The following is a 21,896-nucleotide window of genomic DNA, read 5'->3' as shown; positions in this document are numbered from 1 at the left end:
ACAGCTTAGGATGGGGGCTTAGGGTGGCCTTTTGCTTCCCTTACTTGTAAAGGCAATTAATGCATTTTCATGCTCCCACTTGCACAATCCCTAATTTAATAAATATCATAATTGTTGTATCTATACCATAGTTTAGAAATAGTTGTCATAATCTTACGGTACGTTCGGTATGAAGAATGGTTACTCAGTAAAAACTTTTCTCAAATAATTCTCGTTAAGATTCAAGTCATAGGATCCATCATATTGCCATTTCCCGACCCTTGTGGAGTCAACCTCATGGGTCATGGCTAACCCTTGTAGGGATCAACCTTTAAGGGTCGAATATGTAAAACCTTAAGCACTCCAATAGATTCAACCTCAAAAACCATAACTAACTAACTAACTCAAGAGTTAGACCTATTAGTTCTCAGACAATCTCCGTCGATATTCATGGTAGTCAGCATGTCAAACTTCACTGACTCTCGTGGGAAAGATTAACATTCATTTCTTATTTTTCTTTGTAAATGTTCTTGAACATCCTGTCCTATCCAATTTATTTAGGGAGGTTTTTGTTTCGTGGTAATCCAAAATTTTTATGGGATTCAGCTTATTTTTAAATCTAATTTTTTTATTACAAATGTTCGTGGTTACAATAATTTTCACGTGAGTGAGGGTTTATTTATAGTTGTAGTCTTACCAATTTTATCTTAAAAAGTATTGGAAATTTCTAGAAATAAAAAAATTTAAAAAAAATATCAAAAGTGTTATTTTGATGTAAGAAAAGATAAAGTTAGATATATAACGTGTCAAATATCATCAAATGAAGGGACAAGATAACATATTCAAATATATTAATAAAATAATAGTGTCATGATCAATCAACTTTATCATAACTATTTTTAAATCATGTTTTGATTGTTCTTAATATATATATTTTTTATTTTAAAATTAAATGGCTGGTAAATCTTGCAAAAAAATTGAAAATATTAAAGACCGTCCGATTAAAAATTATATAAAATATTAAAAACCCTGGAGTATATTATATTTCTATTTTTAGGTTGACATTTTCCCCTTTTTTTTATTATTATTTTTTCATTTATTGACATTTTTGTAAATTAATATTTAAACAAAATATCTTTCTAGGTTTCGATGGTATGGGCTTTGGGCTTAATCAAATCTTTCTAGGTATCAGTAGGCCGTTCTATCAGGCCCAATTATCAAAGTCACTTCTTTATAAATTATTTATAAAATATTTTTTACTTATTCAACTAATTTAAAATTTTAAAAATTTATTAAACACAACATTAAAAATAAAATAAAATAAATATGTGTATATAAAGCAAAAGGTTCATTTATTTAAATTAAATCATAAATCAATTTAAATAAGGGAATGAATTATAAATTTTTTAAACACTTATATATATAAGTAAAAGATAATATCTTTGTAGTTCAGGTTAGTTACTAAAAGATAATATCTCTCGGTAATATTGAGGTTCAGGTTCGTCACTAAAAAATAATATCTCTGTAACATTGAGGTTCAGGTTCACGAACCATTTCACGGAGTTTTACAGAGATTATGGGTCGTCTCTTCTTCCTCTTTGCTTATGTGAAAATGACACAACCGCCCTATTTTAAAGGCCTTTACTTTATTCAAAAACTTGTGATTTATAGAACGACAACATCCAGGATAAGAAATATGTGTTAGGAGATGTCTTTGAATCTTAAGGCCTTGATATCACTCATCACAAACAATATTATGATCAAAACCCACAAAACTAAGAACAAAGAGGAGCTACCCATTTACAAGGATTTTCTTCTTCCAAATATACTGACAACATTTGATGCTTTTGTTCTTAGATTTTGATTAAATTTGTAGGGTGAAAGTTTGTGATGAACTGATCTCTTAATTAGTGCTGGTGGTGGGATGATGGCGACTCATCGAACCGTCCATTAAAGTTTGACAGCGTGTGTTGTGGGTGATAGAATGTGGCTGGGTCCGACGTTTTAAAGTTGATATATATCTTGCTTTCATCAATAAGCTGCTTTCTTGTTTGAAAGAATACAATCAAACACAACATGTCACATTGTAGCTCCCCAATCCCCTTTTCTTTTCTACAATAATATCATCTATTCACCAACCAAAATTGGTCAAGATAATGTAATCTCGAGCAAAACGGAATTTTTTTAGTATAGTTCAACGGATCATAAAAAGTTAGAACATCGCTCGAAACTCCATAGATACTGTAATTTCGAGCAAAACTAAATACTTAGTTTAATGGGTTAGAACGCCGCTCGAAACTCCACACGAAACTCCACAGAAACTATAATCTTGAACAAAACGGAACAATTTAAGTATAGTTCAATGAGTCATAAAGTTAGAATACCGGTTCAAACTCCACAATAATCTTGAGCAAAACTGAAAACTTTGAGTATAGTTCAATGGGTCATAAAGTTAGAACACCACTCAAAACTTCATCTCGAGCAAAGCTAAACATTTTGAGTGTAGAACACCGCTTGAAACTCCACCCTCACCTCGTCATGTTGAACCAAAAAGGAAAGAGATCAAGGAACCTCTCTTTTTACCATTTTTGTTCTACTATGCATTTAAGGGTTTTTTTTTTCTTTTTCTTTTTTGTGGGTAAACCCTAGATTTCTTTGTGATTAAAAAGATTGGATTTTTTTTGCGAAAACCCTAAATTAACAAATGGGTTTTGTTCTTCACTGCATTAATCCAAGTGGGTCTCACTCACTGCAACAAAAAAGCAAATAGAAAGAAGAAAAAAATGAGAATCATAACAACTGCCTTTGAGCTGATTTTTATGATGATTTTGTGGCAACACTCGGTCTGTACACACACCGTACAATGAAGATCATTACTTTTGAGTTGAATTGTTCAAATCAAATTGAACCCTTTTTGCAGTCAATGTTCTTGTGTGAGTGGCTAAATTGGGTAATTTCTGTGCACAAAATTCAAGGGTTGGTAAGATATAATAGCCTTATGAGCGTGATTTTACAATAAGGATAAGATCCGAGTACGTAAAAAAGGTTTGTTTCTGTTGGGGAAGATTTTGATCTCGTGAGAAACGGTTGGAATTTGATCTGTAAGTATCTACTTTATTTTTTTTACCATTTTTTCCCCCAAATTCTTCTCAAAGTTTGCTATAAATAGAGACCATTTGTATGGAATGCTTTGATAGGCTCTCATTCATCTTCTTCTTCTCTTCCTCTCTTTTTAGTTTGGTTTATTTGTAAGTGAAGTTTGGGGTTAAATTAAAGGAGGAAGCATTTAGGTGATATGGTGTTGACAGAAGATAGAGAGCACAGATGATGATATGCAAATTTCTGTATCTCACTCCATTTGTGCTCTCTATGCTTCTGTCATCACCCTCTTCACCCTCCTTTAACATCCCATCTTCACTTTAGTTTTGTGTTTGATTCTATGTAAAAGGGTTTTAAGACTCTCAAGCATTGTCTCTATGATTCTTTGTATATATCCATGAGCAATTAGTTGAGTTTGTAGCCCTAAGAACTGTGCTGATTTGTGTGTTGCTGGTGTTTTGTGTTGCAGTCCAAATTGGGCAAGGGGATGAAGAGGATCGAGACATATAATGTAACGATCTGAAGCCACCGTTAGTAGATATTGTTCGTTATGAGTGATATTGTTCGTTATGAGTTGTTATGTATCGCTGTCAGCCTGCCTCTACTAAGGAGAGGTTTCCACCCACTTGTAAGGAATGTTTTGTTCCCCTCTCCGATCTCACATATATGAATCGACCCGTTGGATAAATTTTCAAAAAAAGTAACCTTTTGGGTATGTTCGGCAAATTAAGAAAGTTCCATGAATACACTTGGTATGTATATGTAAAAAGAAAGCATTTTTTCCCTTCCAAATGAGTTGAAATTGTTGTTTTCCCTCTTTTTTTGGCAATTGATGCAGGAAATGATGAAGAAGGAGAAGATGATATGCCAAATGATATTAAGAGAGTGAAGTGAGTATTCCTCAAAGGGGGAAATGAGGCATGCACTGCCCACTTGGTTGATTGATTTGTGGTGCCAAAATTGATTCATATAATGTTGTTGTTGTTCATATTATCCAATTGCTTTTGTAATAATAAGGCCATTCATGTTGACATGGAGGGAGCTTTCTCTAAAATTATTAGGGTTTTGTTCATTACACAAAATAGTGAAACATTTGGAGCTTTAAACCACAAAGTTTCATGAGGATTCACAAGCTTTTGTTTGGTTCATAAGGGGTTAGTGAGACACTGACAGCCATTGTCTTTTTGAACCAAATGAAAAGAAACACACAAAAGAGGAAAGATTCCACGTGCCCCTTTACCCTTGTGGTCTCCCCCTTCCATCCACTCTCACCCACCTCTCGTAACAGCCCAAGCTCACACACGGCCACCTCTCGTAACAGCCCAAGCTCACACACGGCCACCTCTCGTAACAGCCCAAGCTCACACACGGCCACCTCTCGTAACAGCCCAAGCTCACACACGGCCACCTCTCGTAACAGCCCAAGCTCATACCGTTATTAGATATTGTCTGTTTCGACCAATTACACTGTAACAGTCCAAGCTCTCACCACTAATAGATATTGCAACAACTCGTAGATATTGCTGTAACAGCTCATAAATACTGTCTGCTTTGACCAATTATGTATCGCCGTCAATTTCACGGTTAAAACGCCTCTATCAAAGTTGTCTTTTGTATTAATAGCCCATTCAATTGGAGGGATATTCTTATTTGATTGTGTATATACATGTGGATACCTTTGTTGCTGCACTCTTCCATTATCTTAACTACCAACGCGATGTGTTAGTTTCATTTGTTTGTTTTCAATCATTGAATATCTTGATTGAGTTCATAGTGAGAGGAATAGTGTAACGTATAAAACCAAAATCGGATCTAAAGTATTAACATTGCCATGTGATAAGGAAGCACTACAAATGTGTTTGATTCAGCAGAAAACAAAAGGTTCCACTGTTTGGCTCCGCACAGGGGCTTCTCAATGCGGCTCGGTTGCATTTGGGCATATTAGGTAGTGTGGTAGAGAATTCAACGCAGCATTTTGAATTCCAATAAAAGGGAAGGGAGAGGCATCCAAATTGACGTCCACACCATCGCAAGCATCATTGCACTGTTGGCGCTGACCCCCAAGGAAGGTGGATTATGAGATTTCACATCGGTTGGAGATGAGAACAAAATATTGAGTGTGGAAACGCATTTTAAAACCGTGAGACTGACAATGATACGTAACACAATATCTTTTAACGATGAGCTTAGGCTGTTATGAATGACATCTCATTTTGGAGGATGAAAACAACCATTCAATTCTTGACACTTCCGAACTTGTGGACCATTTTTTTATTGCTAAACAACTTCTTGGTTGGAGATTTAAACTTCAAACCTCTAGGCCAATGAGCCTTACTATCCACAATAGTATGATATTGTCTACTTTGCTTTGCTTTGGGGTTCTCCAAAAGGCCTCATACTGAGATATTCATTTACTTATAAACCCATAATCATTCCCTAAATTAGTCTGTGGGACTCACTCCCAACAATCCTCAACACCTAAACTAGTTAAAGTCATAGTAAAGTTAGATTGTGTTCAACAATCAAGAAGTCGTCGTGAGCAATCATCCGTAAACAATATGTACTAGTGAAGATGTGGCGTAAAACTGGTAGTTGTGTCCAAGAAATAGAGAATACATAACATTATACATCAACATGAAAACATAGGAATTGGCCCAAAAAATCCAGAGAACAGTGGAACATCAGCATAATACTGTATACACTTTTTGTGATATCTCCATGTAGGAACAGTGGCCAAGAAGCTAACATCAGCATAATATCTTATTGACTGTCCATTGCATAGAAACCAACAAGGAAGCACAGGAAGATTGAAAAGTACTTGATTGAAGTACAAAGGGCAGACTTGTTTCCATATGCTAAATTTAGTTTTGCATTACTCAACTCTGATGAGCTGCTCACAAAAACATCGCTAAGAGTTATTGCGGTTGTTGTTAGAAGTGGAGAAGTGTAACAGCCCAAACTCAAACTCACCTGTAGAAGATATTATCCGCTTTGGCTTGTTATGTGTAGCAATCAGCCTAAGATTATAAAACGCGTCTCTGCGAGGGAGAGGTTTCTACATCCTGATGAGGAATGATACATTCCTCTCTCCAACCGACATGGGATCTTACAATCCGCCCCTCTTGAGGGACCTAGCGGCCTCGCTGGCATACCGCTCGGTGTCTGGCTCTGATACCATTTGTAACAATCTAAGCCCACTGCCAACAAAATATTGTTTGCTTTGGCCTATTACGTATCGTTGTCAGCCTCACGGTTTTAAAACGCGTCGGAGAGGTTTTCACACTCTTAAAAGAATGTTTAGTTCCTCTCTCCACCCGACGTATGATCTCACAATTCACCCCTTTAAAATACCAGGATTTTCGCTGGCACTCGTTCTCCTCTTCAATCGATATGAGATCTCATACTTGTGTTAATGTCTTATGACAGGTCAAACTTGTCTAGAGCTTCCCAACAATTAATTTAAGTTCAAATAAAGCAATCAATAATGGAGGTTCAAGTTCAAGTTCATAATTTTGGAAAAGTCCGCTGATGATTTATTGTAGCTCAGCGACATGAAAGGACAATTATGTTGATGTTGGAAAAAGCTATCTATGATGGGATAAAAGACTAGACAGAACTGCAGTTGTTTTGAAGTTCTAAGCTGACTCAACTCAACAGCTAACGAGATATTGACTCAAATAATGCAGAACACAGTCGTACTGCTACGACAAAGACATCCACTTGTCATTTGAAACTCAGAAACTTACAGTCATTCATGCAAAGCACCCATTCTTGGCGTTGAGGCCAAAGACCAAGCAATAAACAGAGACCGAGAGGCACCGCCGCACCAGTAGGAAGTCAATGGCAGCCTCCTCCACTGATGCCCAACGCTCAAACTTTCTATTCTCCAATTGGGGTTTCAACTAATCATCATGAAATTCACCCTCATAACTCATTCCATTCATCTCGTAATGAAAGGATTAAAGACATCCTCTTCGACAGCTCCACAATTCGTGGAGATATTTTCAACTGCTTCAGTTTATTGGATTAAAATTTAAACTTTATCCACCCCAATAATCACCAAATATGTGTTAAACGAACACGATTCTTCACAATGGTATGATATTGTCCACTGAAGCCTCAAACCAATGATCATTATCTAAATTAGCCGATGTGGGACTTTCATCATTCAACACCTCCCCTCGAACAAAGTGTACCTCCCTTTAATCGAGGCTCGTCCACTGAAGCCTCAAACCAACACCTCCCCTTAATCGAGGCTTGCCCACTGAAGCCTCAAACCAATGATCATTCTCTAAATTAGCCGATCTGGGACTTCCATCATCCAACACCTCCCCTCGAACAAAGTGCACCTCCCCTTAATCGAGGCTCGACTCCTTTGGAGTCTTAGTCGTTTTTGACTGACTTCCCTTTTCTTTTGGAGTTCTTTGTTCGATATTTGAGGATTCACCAATCTATTGGCACGACTAAGTTTAGGGCATGACTCTGATACCATGTTAGACGAACACGACTCTCTACAATGGTATGATATTGTCCACTTCGAGCATAAGCTCTCATGGCTTTGCCTTGGGCTTCCCAAAAGGCCTCAAACCAATGGAGGAGTTAGTATTCCTCACTTATAAACCCATGATTATTCCCTAAATTAGCCGGGACTTCCATCATCCAACAATATGAAATTTATATATTTTTATAGTTCATCCAATTATCCAAAATATGGATGTTTCTTTAATAAATTGGTATAATTAGAGATGTCTACTAAACAGGGCCGTGATAGTCTCGTCCCAGACTCCTATTTCAATTTCAATCTTGTGAAATTCTTCATTCATTTTTGTTAGTTAATTTTTATTAAAAAATGTAAAATATTACACTTTATATATATATATATAAATGACGTGATTAGTCTTTGGACATCCTGGTTAATGGGCCTTAGAATAGTCTTTCAACAATATGGGCCTTAAACTAGTAATGAGTCTGCGTTTATGGGCTTTTCTCATTCGGTATTTCCGCCCCGATATTCTGATGGATAAGTCGTCGATATCTCGAAATTTCGAGCTGTGACGACATTTCGTCGTCGGGGAAAAAACGAAATTCCCCTATACCTAACGACATGTCGAAACGAAATTTTATCCCAATTCATCAAAACACATTTATTGGAAAATCTAAAAGGAAAAAAGGAAGAGGAGGGAAAATAAATGTGTGTGTTTTTTGTTGGACTCTCTGGAAAGGAAATCCTGGCCCTCTTCTTCTCGGGAAGTCAATTTCGCGGTAACAATGGCTATCTCAATGGTGTTTCTTCCGGTGGCGATCCCCTGAGACTGTTTCGTTAGGGCATTTTTCTTTTTTCAGTAGAGTAACTGCTTTCGTCTTCTGAAGTTTCTTTGGAGTAAACTACAATGGCCGATAGCGCTAAATCAGTTCTTGAAGAGGAAACTTCGAAGCTTGAAACCAAGTCCAAGCGCGGCGTAGATGTCGAGGATGCTGATGTCACTGTGAAGAAGTTTAAAACGGAAGCTACTGCCGATGTAGCCGACAAAACTGGAGACTGTGCCGGCAGGAAGTTGGAAACTGTTAATGGTGATGAAGAAAATAAGGTCATCAGGATGGGAGTCAAGTTTGAGATTGAAGCGGATGCAGCAGAAGATAAAGGGTCCAGGCATACAATGGAGGATGCTTGGGTTTTGCTTTTGGATGCGAGCTTGGATTTTCCTGGGAAATTGAGGTTTTTAGTTGTTTGAGTATGACAGTTCTCTTTCATTTGTGCCCTTGTTGAGTTTATAGTATATGCTTCATGGCCCTTAGCTTGAATTGATATTAGGACGACGTTGCTAAACTGGTATTAGGACGTCGTTGCTCCTTTTGAACAGTTGATAGAACTGATTGAATCATCAAATGTTTGTTGCTAGCTAAGGCAACGTCAAAATGCTAATTCATGAACTTCAGCGGTTTATTCTGACAAATTGTGAAGCAAAAGATTTCAATTAGCTTTTTATTTTTTGTGGTCAGATGTGCACATTTTGCTATCTATGATGGACATGGAGGTCGGTTAGCTGCCGAGTACGCTCAAAAGCATTTGCATGTGAATGTTCTCTCAGCCGGGTTACCACGTGAGTTGGTGTGTTTTGCCTAGTCTGCTTTTGTGCATTTAGATTATTACATCATCTAGAAACGGGGACCTCATAGACTGAACCTGTTTTAAACTTTTATATTTGTTTATGCCAAGTGGAGGAACGGTAGCTAACTTCATCCATTTAGATTCTAGAATAGATGTTAAAGAATATGATAAACATATTGATTAATCTATAGCAGCTAGCGTGTTTACCATATAACCTGAATTTAGCTGAAAAATAATTGTACTCCTTCTATAAATAAGTAACTCAATAGGCACTCTGACTCATATAATCGGATTCTTGGTCATGGCCTTTTTTCAATCACTAATTTTCATTTTTTGGGCAAGCTTTCATGATATTTGGTTGCCTGTCCATGGTATCCTATAATTATGTATCACATTATTGATTTCCCTGACAGTTTCTTCACCTCCATCCGAGATATTTGTATCATCGTTTCATATTATACAAGTGGTGCCCTGCACCTGACCATTTTCTTGTTTTCTGACTTACTGCCTATATGTTTCACTTGTTCATGTTGGTCCAGTTGGATGTAAAAGCAACTAAAAAGGCAATACTTGATGGTAGGGATCTCTTTTTTCGTTTTCGTCTACTGGATATGGTTTGTCTCATTTGCCACTTGATGTATTTAATTGTATTTGCAGGGTTCCGGAAAACTGATGAGTCTCTTCTTCAAGAAAGTTCTGCTGGTACTTCTACGTTTAATTTATGGCAGTTGGTTACTTTCAGAATTTAACATATTTGTAGAACAAGATTGACAGTCTATAAATTTTTATGATTATGTTTATACCATAAAAGAAATCTTAGCTGTTCTATTTGTATCCATGGAATTGTAGGGAAGGGTTAAATCTAATTGTTCACTAGCAATAATCATATATAGGTAATGGGGTTCTTTGGTAAAGGGAATTATATGATTCACCATAATATAGTATATAATCATGAATATGTTTTAAACTATTTACTTTAACTTTTTTTTATGATGAAAAGCAAGACTCATTAAATAGAAAGATGGGATAAGCCATCTCTGAGAAGGCCAAAGGAGTGCTAGCAAAACACCAATTCACTTGAATAACAAAAAATTTGTAGTTGTAAGAGGCCCACCTTGAAGCCAAAGAGGTACCATTAACGATCTCATGAAAATTGTGTTTATTATATTTAAAAAAAAAAACCCTTGATCATTTGATCACTAAAAACATCTATCTGCAAGTCTAGCTCATTGTCTTCAACTCACGCTCCCGCACGTGTCTGTTGACTGGTCTACAAGACTTTTGGTTGACATAAAAACCATGGCCTAAAGGCAAAGGCGCAGCAGACAATCAATTTTATTTTAAGCAATTGTTTTGAAAATTCAGAAAGATGCAGTTACATAAGAATGAGATAAATTATAGTCATATGCAAATTTGTGGTCTTTAAGCTGTTTCTTTATGCTGCTTACGTGTTTTAAACAGAAGATCCAAGAGATTACACCCCAACCCCACCCTCTACAAAATAAATAACTCCAGCTCCCTCTTTCTCATTAAAATAACTCATGGAGAGCAAATCCAAGTGCTTGAAGATTTATTAGGCCGTGAATAAGGAACTTAATTTACGTCTTGGTGTTTGACAAATTGTTTCAGGGGGATGGCAGGATGGTGCTACTGCTGTTTGCGTTTGGGTATTAGGTCAAACGGTAAGTTAACTATTTTACCATTGACTTGCTAGAAACCAAGTATTTTAAAATAAAATCCACGTCTTTGATTCAGATAGTTATTTTCAAGTTGAAAAGGGTTGATGGTATGTGTTGAGTTGCTTTGAACTGAAGCTCGTTGGTTAGATTTGTCATAACTCTTTTCCTTCTGCGAAGGTTGCAACTTGGAGACTGAGAGATATAATCCATGTTCTCCTTCTTGTTTGCCCCCCTTTTTATTTCGGTTTCTGGTTGTGGATATTTCTCACAAATATATCAATGAGAATAGTAAGATTTCCAAGTAAATACCTTACGTAATTCAAAGGATGAAAGATGCTTTTTATTCGTTGTATGCCTAGGATAAACTACTTGAAAACCTCAATCATCTCATTTTTCAATCAATTCCTAATTTCACATAAATGCAATTATTTTTCCGTTCTCACGGAGGGGTTTGGTTAAAATAAACAGATAAAAGAAGGATAAACTTGACTTTTTTTAACAAGGACGGATTTGAAGAATTCCATATATATTAGGAACCCATCTATATACTGCCTACATGGTTTACCAAACGTTGGACTAATAGACACAAGTAATTTATTTTTGAAGGACCCATTTCTTTGAAATTACCATATATATGTTGTCATCCTTTTTCTTTTTAATGCACATGCAGCTTGCTTAAGCTATTCTTCTTTCTGTTTTTTTATTGTTTTCCTCCATTTTCAAGATAGCATTTTTTTCTGACCAAGGAATTTTACAGGTTTTTGTTGCTAATGTTGGTGATGCTAAAGCAGTTGTAGCACGATCTTCGACTACTGAAAAATTGTCTAATAATCTTAATGGAGGAAGCTCTTTAAAGGCTATTGTTTTGACAAGGGAACACAAGGCAATCTACCCACAAGAAAGAGCTCGTATTCAAAAGGTAAGAATTATTATGTTATTATTATTATTATTGATAAGAAACAGACATTCAGAAGGTAAGAACTATGAAGTTGGATTGTATGTGTTATTGAAGAAAAGAAAAGAAGGAACTAGCTAGTAGGGTAATTGGAAGACATACAACAAGCAAAGGATTTATGCTTCAATAGCTTGCTTTATGACCTTTTACGTGGTCATCAATAGATATCATGTGAGATTCTCAACAGGTTTATTCTAATAGATAGTTGGAGCGTTGTATCTGATATCTTGTCATTTAAGTTTAATGATTGATTATCAGAAAAAGAAGAGGTTTGAGATGTCTTTCAGCTTTTTATTTTACACGTGTTAGAGAGCATAGCCAATTTAGTGTTTCATTGGCAATGAAGAAGAGAGGAAATGATTGGAGTAGCACCAAGAATTGCCACTTGGCTGATATGAAGTAGCACCAAGAATCACAGGCTCTCACATTCAAAAAGATGATAATGAGGGAGCAAATCAATTTTCTTGATTGAACTTTAAAGGGGAAAAGGAAACTACGCTCGAGTAAAGACAATTCCTTTGTGATGCTTACTTACCTGCACTTATGATGTATATAATATACGATATCAGAAATGCCAACTGCCAAGTGCTAACCTTAACCAAATTGATGAATAGAGTGTGAATTATTGGATCTGATGGACCTATGTTTTTTGTTCTCAATTGGACATTTTTAAGCTTTCAAGGTCAAAGGATCTCGTCTGGATGTCAGGGTTGGGATGCTCCAGTGAAAGTTTGTAACAAAATGGAATAATATTAACTTGGCAGAAATCTGATGTGAATTTCAAATATTATCATGAAACAAACAGCCTTAATTAGAAGTATGAATGTTCGATATCTTACAATTCTAGATATGCATGTAGACTGGGCAGTGCATCGCAGAATTGTTGCCTGTATGTACTATAATACATCAAATTCCACTAGTCCTTGCAATCCTGATTACAGTTAAAAAGGAAAATGAATTATACCAGGCTGGTGGCGTTGTTGGTTCAAATGGTCGATTGCAGGGCCGTCTTGAAGTTTCTCGGGCACTTGGAGATCGCCAATTTAAAAAGGTTATACTTCATTGACTCATACATCTCGTTTGTTATCCATTAATGTCTGCTTTTATTTGTTTATAGTTTAAAATGTCATGGCAAAGATTAAGATGAATGAGAAACGTTGCATCCTGAAATCTTTTAAGAAACAATCCTTTTCTGCGATAGTCCCCAATCTGAGGTTATCCATTTTCCCGTATGATATGAAGAAAACTATAACTAAATGTTCTTTTCTAAGCTGCCTCAATGCATATCATGAAGTAAACTATAACTAGACTTTCTATCCTTAGCACTAGTTTTTGAGCTGAAGTCTGAGCAGCAACACATATTACTTGCAGTTGGGCGTTATTGCAACTCCAGACATTCATTCTTTTGAATTGACTGATAGGGAGCATTTTATCATTCTCGGATGTGATGGACTTTGGGGGGTTAGTTTGACTTTCAGCACTATTTATACTTTTGTTCTATCATTCCTATTATTGTCTCTCATTTCTCTATCACCTTTCCCCTTTCCATTTTGACTTCTTTCAACACTGTTTCAGGTTTTTGGACCAAGCGATGCTGTCGATTTTGTCCAGAAATTATTGCAGGTAAGGGTACAGGTTTCATTTTTTTCCCCCCCAATAATTTAACTGAGGGATTGCTTCATTGTCACGTGGAAGTGCTCCATTCAATTGTCTGTCCTTGCTTTGGGGCACCACTTTTCACATTAATCACATCTCTAAGCAAAGCTTCCGTTGTTCTAGTTAGTAATTTTTGGTTGGCAATGTTAAAGTTAAACTATTTCTGTAACTATGTCATTCTTCTTTTTCTTATATTCGTTTATGCCTTTAATCAACACCAGGTCAAGTTGTTTTTGGTCATTTCATTTTATTTTGCTCTTCAAAGTGTCATAGCTTTAAAGAGGAAAAATTGACTCTAGATTGAGACACTCAATTGGTATTTTATTTGAAAACATATTGTTTTTCTCCCATCTCTGGAAAGCTTAAATTTGAGATTGGTTGTTTTGTAAAGTGTTTCTTCGTGTGGAATATCCTAGTCTTTGATTATTTTTTTTTTAACTTATTTGAAAAGAAAAGTAGAAACCTTTTCCTAAATGTTAATTAAAGATCAAAGTCACAATAAAGGGAAGGTAGAGGGATTCTTCCCTATTAGCCAAAAGAATTGCAAAAGTAGGAAACCTCTCTAGTTGACTTGGATGGATATCACAATAGAATGTTCATCAAAATTCATAGAGAATAAACTACCGAAGGTCCAAAGATAAACCCATCAAAGGTCTGTCGAGTAGTTGAAATTGTATCCTTAATTGTTCTTTTGTTCATTCAAACAAAATAGCCTACAAAGAAACCTTATCATAGTTTTCCAAACGGCCTCCGTCTTGTCAAAAAAAAAAAAAATAAATAAAAGAAAGAAAGAAAGAAAGAAACCCTGCCATAGATGCTTTGTACAAAGAATTTCTGCATCGTTGGAGGGGGACACCAATGAAAATTAGCAGCCGGAAGAAAATTGTTCCATATGGTCATCGCAAAGGGACAAGTAACAAAAATTTGATCGTCCCATTCCTCCCCTTTGGACAAAGAATACAATAAGGGGGCGAGAGATGCAGATTTGGATGATCCTTCTTCTTTCCTTTTTCTTTTTCTAACAAGAAACAAGATTTTTAATTTAAGAAATGAAAAGAGACTAATTCTCAAAAGATACGGCTACACAATTGTCGAAAGAAAATAAAACATAAATTACAAAGGAAAATAAAGACATCCACATTCAACATATATTTTGTAAAGAACACCCATTAGAAATCTGAGAAAGAGAATGCCATGAAGAAGCTTTGTTTAGTCTAGCGGACTTGAAATGATCAATCCAATATAAATGCTTATTTTCAAAGATCCTTCAGCTCCAACGGTGATTCTGAAATAAAGCTTTAACACATTCACCCATAATAAATTTGATTTTGGAGCCGAAGAAAACCCAATAAGAAGTTGTAGGACAATTTCTCGTGTTGTTGGAGAATACCCACTGAACTTGGAAATAATTACTTAAATTATGGTAACAAGCCAAGGAATAATAACAGCCAAATAAAACATTATTGAGAGCCTCCTCATCTGCACAACAACGAGCACAACTTGCCATGGTCCGTTGATTACTATGGTAAATTGATTTGGATTCTTCTTTTATACTCTTATTATATGACGTATATGTTAATCTTGTAATGTTGCAAGTGGAGAGTCTAAAATTTGAATCTAACTCTTTTCACGATCTTCCAACCCTAATTTAGCTTAGCAATTCCTTTTGGATGCACCCAAGATATGCCAAGGATATGATTGAATAAAGAGGAGGACAAGCCCATTCCTTAACTTCCAAATCATCAAGGTTCCTTCCTTGTAAACCTCAAGTTCCAACCAAACATGTAGACCATTCCAAACATTTTCCAAACCCTCCATGTTGAAGTTTGAAAGTTTAAAATCTCTAGGAACACGATATTTGAAGGATTGCCCTCAATCCAAACATCTTTCAAAAGCTTAATTTTCCTTCTATAACTGAGTTTGAAAACAAAAAAGAGGCCTCCACGGCTCACTGAGGATTAAGGAGCTATCAGTTTTCTAGGCCTTCTAGCACTACATCCTTTGGACTTCTTAAAGCAGCCAAAGAAATCAACTTCATGTCAAATGCTTCTCATTTGCAGAATCTCCGATTCTCCACTAGGAATTAGGGCCACGTTTTCTGTGCCAAGTTACCAATCTCAATTCTCCGAATACTTTAGGGAAGTACATTATACTCCGATTGACATGACTACCTTTTATTTGGATTCAAACTACCCTACAGAAGAATTTCTGAAAATTTTCTCCAAACCAGAACAATCTTCTTGGTAGGTATAATTGAGAATGTAGCTTCAATAATAGTAAACAATCCCTCCTTGGAGCAAGGCTAGAACTCCTCCACTTATAATTCAGCTTTCCCTTTATCAACTGAAGTGTTCCAAAAATCTAGGGAACAAGAATGATCTCCATGGGAAGACTGACATAATTCATAGACCAAAACGTTCTTTGCTTTCAATTTTTACTCAGGTCACCTGTTAATTAAATTTTCCGTGAGAATCATGTTTTACGAAGTCAATGTTATATCTATTCCTCTTGCCTTTGCATGAGAGGCCAACTTCGTTTTGTATTATTAAACACTTATCTTGATTAAGGATTACTAAAGATATCTTTGTTGAACAGGAGGGCTTGCCCATAACATCAGTAAGTCGACGTCTTGTGAGGGAAGCTATTCGTGAACGGCGCTGTAAAGATAACTGTACTGCAATGATCATTGTTTTCAGGCCCAAGTGATTAAGCAAGAATAGTCGCGAACGATGCGAGATTTCCATGTTACTGGTGCTGTACAAGCGAACTCCCAAGACGTTTAAGTTTTTTTGTACGAGTGGACCGCTTTACTTGGGATTGTGGAATTCGCCAGAGTTAGAGATGTCGAGTTTGAAAACTGATGTGGAAACAGTGGGGTACCCAGTGTTAAGTTTTGTTTGCAGTTACTTCAGTTTCAAGATTTTGTAAGATACTGATGTCACTACCTTCCAACGATTTTGTGGAAGTAAAGATTTTCTTAGTTGTTTGCATGTTTGTGGAATACGTGTAAACACAACTGTAGTGCCGATTTCATGCTTAGATATGTATTCTTGTTTATGACCAAACAATCAGGAGTGATGATTTCATGATTGGAACTCGATGATATTCATAACTAGAATCACTTAAAAGTAGGGACTTGTTGATTGCCCTTTTGGATTGACATTGTTTACATATTTTCCCAGCTCTCTTTTTGCCGTGGTTGCCAGGTGGTGCCCAAAGTTCTGGAGTTTGTGATATTTTGTTAGCTGTGCACTAATAAAGGCTTCCTTTGGGGAGTCGGTCTTCCCGACCAAGTGTCTAAGATTTAATACCCTACAAGTTATCTCGACAGCTAAATGTAGTAGTTAGTGGGTTATGCAGTTGTTCGAGAATGTGCTGATTTACGTGTCATTTTGTCAATATGGTTTTCTTTTTTTTGGCCGAAATGGCTATGATTGGAATTGTAAAAATTGATGGAGATTCTCTATTGTATTGTATTATATATATATATATATATACATTCAATTAGATGGACAATTGAGAGCCACTCATATTAATTAAAGAGATTCTTGTTATAGACATTAAAACGTCTAGCAGCATATGCATGCATGTTTTTTTTTTCTATTATTTTTATGAAAAACAATAAGAATGTATTGGATTTTCTTCAATTTTGGAAGGATGAAAAAAAAATTGTGATTCTAGTTCTTTTTTTTCACTCACTTTAGAAACTAGATTAACATCGGATTATGGTTAAAATCATCTTCGTATGATTTAGAAAATATGAGTTACAACAATGATTAGGCAATAAAGGTTCAACGAGAGTATAGTTCAAATAATTATAAATTTTATCTGATTTTAAGTAGATCGAGTGAATACAATAGAAGAAATAATTGACAAGTAGAAATTTCCTAGAGGAAAATTTCTTCACCAAGAAAGAGATAATTTTTTGATATCGTTGGATTTCACGTCATTCTTGAATGATGCTAACATGGCAAATAATGAACGAGAGAGTAGTACCTGTACCCATAAAGAAAGAAAAAAAATAGTCCAATCAATAATAAGAAGCACATGCCATCCTTGGTTCTTCCCCTCATTTGATTCCATTAACAATAAACCAATTGATCAATCATCTTCATATTCAACTGGTATCATACACCAACATCATAATCAATATATGGTTATCCTAGTGGCATAATTCAACTGTTATGATCCCAATTATTGATATTACATCATGTTTCCTTCCATAAAATAAAATAATATCCCTGTCTACAACAACAATTAGATTGATAAGCACCCATAATTGCCTCATTATCATAATACAATCACATTAACAGACAAGGGTCAATATTAAACATAAAATAGATGGTGGGATCTTGGTGCCAACCCAAATGAAACTGAGATCATCTTCTCTTTCATTACCTGGCTAACATGCTTAATCCCAATACTGTCTCCCCAACAAAATCCATCTCAAAAGTCAACATTCAGACCTTTATTTTTTTCTGGGGATGTTTCAAGCACAGTTACAAGCTCAAATTCATGCAAAAGATCATTTTTTTATGCCTATGTATATTGCCAATAATGAGCAGATTCATGATTGTGATAGGCCCATTTGCCTCCTAGCCTTCAATGATCATATAGTATATATAAAGACACTGCTTTTGTTTAGTTCATTGTGGTTTTAAGGCAATAGAGAGTGAAAAAAGAAGAAAAAAACAGACAAAAATGGCAAAGGGAAAACTTGTGTCTGAGAAGATTAAGCTCATTCTTGCCTTGATTGCTTTGCAATTCTGCTATGCAGGATTTCACATTGTGTCAAGAGTTGCTTTGAACATTGGTGTTAGTAAAGTCGTGTATCCGGTGTATCGAAACGCGATCGCTTTAGCTCTGTTGAGTCCTTTTGCTTATTTCCTTGAGAAGTAAGTTTGAAGATTTGTTGTGTAAAGCTTTTTTTTGATGATTTTGATTGTTCATTCTTTCATCTCAGCTGAATGTGGCTTTGTTGGTTTTGTTTGTCAGGAATGAAAGGCCTCCTCTTACTTTTTCTTTGCTGTTTCAGTTCTTTCTTCTAGCTTTATTTGGGTAAGACACCAAGAAGTTCTTTCAAAATCTTTTAGTTTCTATTGCCCTTTTGATGTTATGAAGTGTATGAAACTTGTTGGTTTCAGAATCACTGCCAATCAAGGATTTTACCTCTTGGGGCTAAACTATGCATCTCCAACTTTTGCTTCTGCAATGCAAAACTCTGTTCCTGCTATTACGTTTGTGATGGCTTCTGTTCTGAGGTATACTTCCACTGCTTTCTACCCTCCAATGGAACTTGCTTTTGTTCAAGTGGAGTGTTTCTGTGAGATCCCACGTCGGTTGGGGAGGAGAACGAAACACCCTTTGTAAGGGTGTGAAAACCTCTCCCTAGCAGACACGTTTTAAAAATCTCGAGGGTAAGTTCGAAAGAGAAAGCCCAAAGAGGACAATATTTGCTAAGTGTGAGTTTGGGCTATTACCAATGGTATCAGAGCCAAACACCGAACGATGTGACAGCGAGGAAGCTGGACCCCGAAGAGGGGTGGATTTGGTGGGGGTCCCACATCAATTGGAGAAAGAAACGAGTGCTTGTGAGGATGCTGGTCCTGAAGGGAGTGGATTGTGAGATCCATATCGGTTGGGGAGGAGAATGAAACACCCTTTACAAGGGTGTGAAAACTTCTCCCTAGCAGACGCGTTTTAAAAACCTTTAGGGTAAACCCGAAAGGGAAAGTCCAAAGAAGACAATATTTGCTAGTGGTGGGTTTGAACCGTTACAGTTTTGTTTCCTCGACGAATTGGCGGTTTTCATTTTTAACGTCTTCGCTGTTTCAGGCTTGAGCAAATCAACTTCAGAAGGAGAGATGGGTTGGCAAAGCTTTTGGGAACTATTGGGAGTGTTGGAGGAGCAACTGTGATCACTCTCTATAGAGGCCCTCCACTTTTTCACAACTTACTAACTCAAGGAAGTAGCATCTTGGGGATGGATGAACCTACACTTAAAGTGCAGAACTGGAGATGGGGCTGCATATACCTTCTAGGCCACTGCCTATCTTGGGCTGGTTGGATGGTTTTTCAGGTCATATTCATTTTTCAGTGCCCAAAAGTATCATATATTTATAGCTACTAGATAATGAATTCTTGGGTTTAAAACGTTCAACTAGCTAAGACATATATCTTTGATTATGCAGTTAGAAGTGACTCCTCACCTCTTCGTACTAAAAAAAGACCTTTTAGATTGAGTTCAAAAATAAAGTCAAAGCTTCGTATCATATAGAGACGGAAAACATCGTATATTTGTAACTTCATTGGTTCAAGATTTTTAGGTAGAGTTGTAAGATCCCACGTTGGTTGGAGAGGAGAACGAAACATTCTTTATAAGGGTGTAGAAACCTCTTTCTAGTAGACGCATTTCAAAACCTTGAGGGGAAGCTCGAAAGGGAAAGTCCAAAGAGGACAATATATGTTTGCGGTGGGCCTAGGCTGTTATAAATGGTATCAGAGCCAAACACCTAGAGGAGGCTGAATCCCGAAAGGGAGTGGACACCAAGCGGTGTACCAGTGAAGAAGTTGGGACCCGAAGGAGGGTGGATTGCGAGATCCCAGATCAGTTGGAGAGAAGAACGAAACATTCTTTATAATATCATATTAGAGATCCAACTATGTGTCTGTTGATTGTACGAGTATTACGTTTTTCAACTTCATAACATGAACACTTTTTGCAGGCTTCTGTGTTGAAAAAATATCCAGCAAAGCTAACAATAACTTCATACACATGCTTCTTTGGACTGATCCAATTCCTAGTCATTGCTGGCTTTGTGGAAACAGACTATCAGTACTGGAAAATCCAATCTGCAGAAGAACTCTTCACAATCTTATACGCTGTAAGCTCTTTCTCTACGATAAAACATTTGAATTCTTAGTCAAATTCTAAAAACACGAACAATTTTTTTAAAACTCCAGCTGATCTAAGTCTGTTCCTTTGCACTTTGTAGGGTGTTGTAGCCTCTGGCATTGTCATATCTCTCCAAACATGGTGCATTCAAAACAGTGATCCTGTCTTTGTTGCTGTCTTCCAGCCTCTCCAAACTTTCCTAGTAGCCATCATGGCGTTTCTCATCCTCGGCGATCGGTTATTCTCCGGCGGGTAAGATCGACTACACGAAACAAGAAGAAAGAGGTCTGCATAGACACTATTAGACACTAATTCACTTCTTCTGATGATTCAAATGCAGGGTTATTGGAGCTGTTCTTATAACATTTGGTCTCTACTTAGTTTTGTGGGGAAAAAGTAAAGAAAAGGCATTGGAAGAAGAAGAAGACAAGTGTTTGAAACAGCCACTTTTGGAAGACCAAAAAGGGGACAAAGAAGACAACGTTGTTTCAGACATACCATGAAAATGAAGTGCAAAAATGTATACATAAGTTTTAGCAGAAAGAGTTGTGAAGAAGCAGTGGCTGATCCTACGAGATGAAGGATATGTGTCTTGTTAGAGATAAAAGGCCACAATTTTCAGCTTGTAATACAAACTGTTCCTCTTTCTGTTTTTCTCTTTCTTTTTGTTCTTAAATTGTAGTTTGTTTGTTTGTTACTATTTCTTTGTTAAGCTTTCCCAACCATTAACGTACCCTGTGATACTAAAAGACAAATAGAAGATAAAATGTAACGTGTTAATGTGTTCCCTTATGTTCTGGACCAAACACATGTTACAATAGCCGGGACAAAGGGACAAAGGGTCGTGATCCCACAAGGGTGAACTAACTCTAAAAACCCATCCTCTGTTTGGATTGTAGGTTGCAACTTGCCTATATGAAGCCAAAATCGCCAATCAACCATACAACAATGAACTCGTTCCCAGGCCTTGTATACACCGCTAGTCACACTGTGGGAGCTGACCATGCCCTAAATCGTTACCTTAACCGCAAGGAAGGGGATGTCAAATGGCAGGACTAATGACTCGAGTGAAGTTGTAACAAGGTAGCCGTACTCAAACTGAATACTTTTAAAAATTTCAATAATACCTTTAAATTAAAAAAAAAAAAAAAAAATCTAATTTAGTATATTTAATAATAATAATAATAATAAATAAGTTTAGTCCAAAATAAATAATTAAGGAACAAAATTCAAAAGTATAGAAATAAAATAAAAGTTTTTGAAGTGGCAACCTTGGTAATTACTATGAAATGTGAGGGCATAAACTCAAGACGTGATGCCCAAGTAACCCAGTCACATCCACACCCTAACTTTTAATTTCCTTTTCTTTGACTAATGAGACACATAATAAGGTTAAATTGATCAATATTTTAATATATATATATATTGCAGACATTATTTCATAATTTAATTGAATTACTTTCCAAGTCTATTTTTAATACTTTTTTTTTTCTTCAACAAAATTTAATATATCATTTTCAATAA

The 21,896-nt window shown here is 36.3% G+C and overlaps 2 protein-coding genes and 2 long non-coding RNA genes across 7 annotated transcripts; 3 read left to right on the top strand and 1 right to left on the bottom strand.

The window, feature by feature from the left end:
* The first annotated feature begins 3,673 nt into the window (after positions 1 to 3,673).
* LOC111793129 (uncharacterized) lies at positions 3,674 to 4,607 on the top strand. The gene is made up of 2 exons (XR_002814881.2): positions 3,674 to 3,790; positions 3,917 to 4,607. It is a non-coding gene; the product is annotated as an uncharacterized LOC111793129 (long non-coding RNA).
* A 1,297-nt stretch (positions 4,608 to 5,904) lies between these two features.
* On the bottom strand, positions 5,905 to 7,010 carry LOC147793017 (uncharacterized). The gene is made up of 2 exons (XR_015420524.1): positions 6,825 to 7,010; positions 5,905 to 6,048 (listed from the first exon to the last, which is right to left on the bottom strand). It is a non-coding gene; the product is annotated as an uncharacterized LOC147793017 (long non-coding RNA).
* Positions 7,011 to 8,229: 1,219 nt separating this feature from the next.
* On the top strand, positions 8,230 to 16,635 carry LOC111793128 (Protein phosphatase 2C family protein). Of its 4 annotated transcripts, none has more exons than XR_015420768.1 (11): positions 8,230 to 8,794; positions 9,079 to 9,187; positions 9,727 to 9,763; positions 9,845 to 9,889; positions 10,817 to 10,869; positions 11,624 to 11,785; positions 12,763 to 12,872; positions 13,193 to 13,282; positions 13,397 to 13,444; positions 16,073 to 16,093; positions 16,174 to 16,635. XR_015420768.1 is itself a non-coding variant. In XM_087123430.1 (11 exons), the coding sequence occupies exons 1-11, from the start codon at positions 8,469 to 8,471 to the stop codon at positions 16,195 to 16,197; spliced, it is 1,017 nt and encodes a 338-aa protein (XP_086979556.1). In that variant the 5' UTR covers positions 8,230 to 8,468; the 3' UTR covers positions 16,198 to 16,635. The 4 variants fall into 4 exon arrangements, 3 of the variants coding, with proteins under 3 accessions (XP_086979556.1, XP_086979555.1, XP_023530637.2); XM_087123430.1 differs by having other exon boundaries at positions 12,771 to 12,872; XM_087123429.1 differs by having other exon boundaries at positions 8,232 to 8,794; positions 12,771 to 12,872; positions 16,073 to 16,635.
* A 1,503-nt stretch (positions 16,636 to 18,138) lies between these two features.
* On the top strand, positions 18,139 to 21,150 carry UMAMIT4 (nodulin MtN21 /EamA-like transporter family protein). Its single transcript, XM_023674868.2, has 7 exons — positions 18,139 to 18,372; positions 18,473 to 18,535; positions 18,622 to 18,738; positions 19,313 to 19,556; positions 20,203 to 20,361; positions 20,473 to 20,624; positions 20,713 to 21,150. Exons 1-7 carry the CDS (start codon positions 18,179 to 18,181, stop codon positions 20,873 to 20,875), a joined length of 1,092 nt encoding a protein of 363 aa, XP_023530636.1. The 5' UTR covers positions 18,139 to 18,178; the 3' UTR covers positions 20,876 to 21,150.
* Positions 21,151 to 21,896: the final 746 nt, after the last annotated feature.

Source organism: Cucurbita pepo, chromosome 4 (assembly GCF_057944985.1).
Source record: "Cucurbita pepo subsp. pepo isolate OVF chromosome 4, ASM5794498v1, whole genome shotgun sequence".
NCBI lineage: Eukaryota > Viridiplantae > Streptophyta > Magnoliopsida > Cucurbitales > Cucurbitaceae > Cucurbita > Cucurbita pepo.
This window is presented reverse-complemented; position numbering and strand designations above follow the sequence as displayed.

Excerpts from the sequence above, each read along its gene's own strand:
- LOC111793128 (XM_087123429.1), top strand. The coding sequence starts at position 8,469 with ATGGCCGATAGCGCTAAATCAGTTCTTGAAGAGGAAACTTCGAAGCTT. Across the intron at positions 9,188-9,726 it reads CCGGGTTACCACGTGAGTTG|TTGGATGTAAAAGCAACTAA; the intron begins GTGTGTTTTGCC and ends ATGTTGGTCCAG. Across the intron at positions 12,873-13,192 it reads GAGATCGCCAATTTAAAAAG|TTGGGCGTTATTGCAACTCC; the intron begins GTTATACTTCAT and ends TATTACTTGCAG.
- UMAMIT4 (XM_023674868.2), top strand. The coding sequence starts at position 18,179 with ATGGCAAAGGGAAAACTTGTGTCTGAGAAGATTAAGCTCATTCTTGCC. Across the intron at positions 19,557-20,202 it reads CTGGTTGGATGGTTTTTCAG|GCTTCTGTGTTGAAAAAATA; the intron begins GTCATATTCATT and ends CACTTTTTGCAG. Across the intron at positions 20,362-20,472 it reads TCTTCACAATCTTATACGCT|GGTGTTGTAGCCTCTGGCAT; the intron begins GTAAGCTCTTTC and ends TGCACTTTGTAG.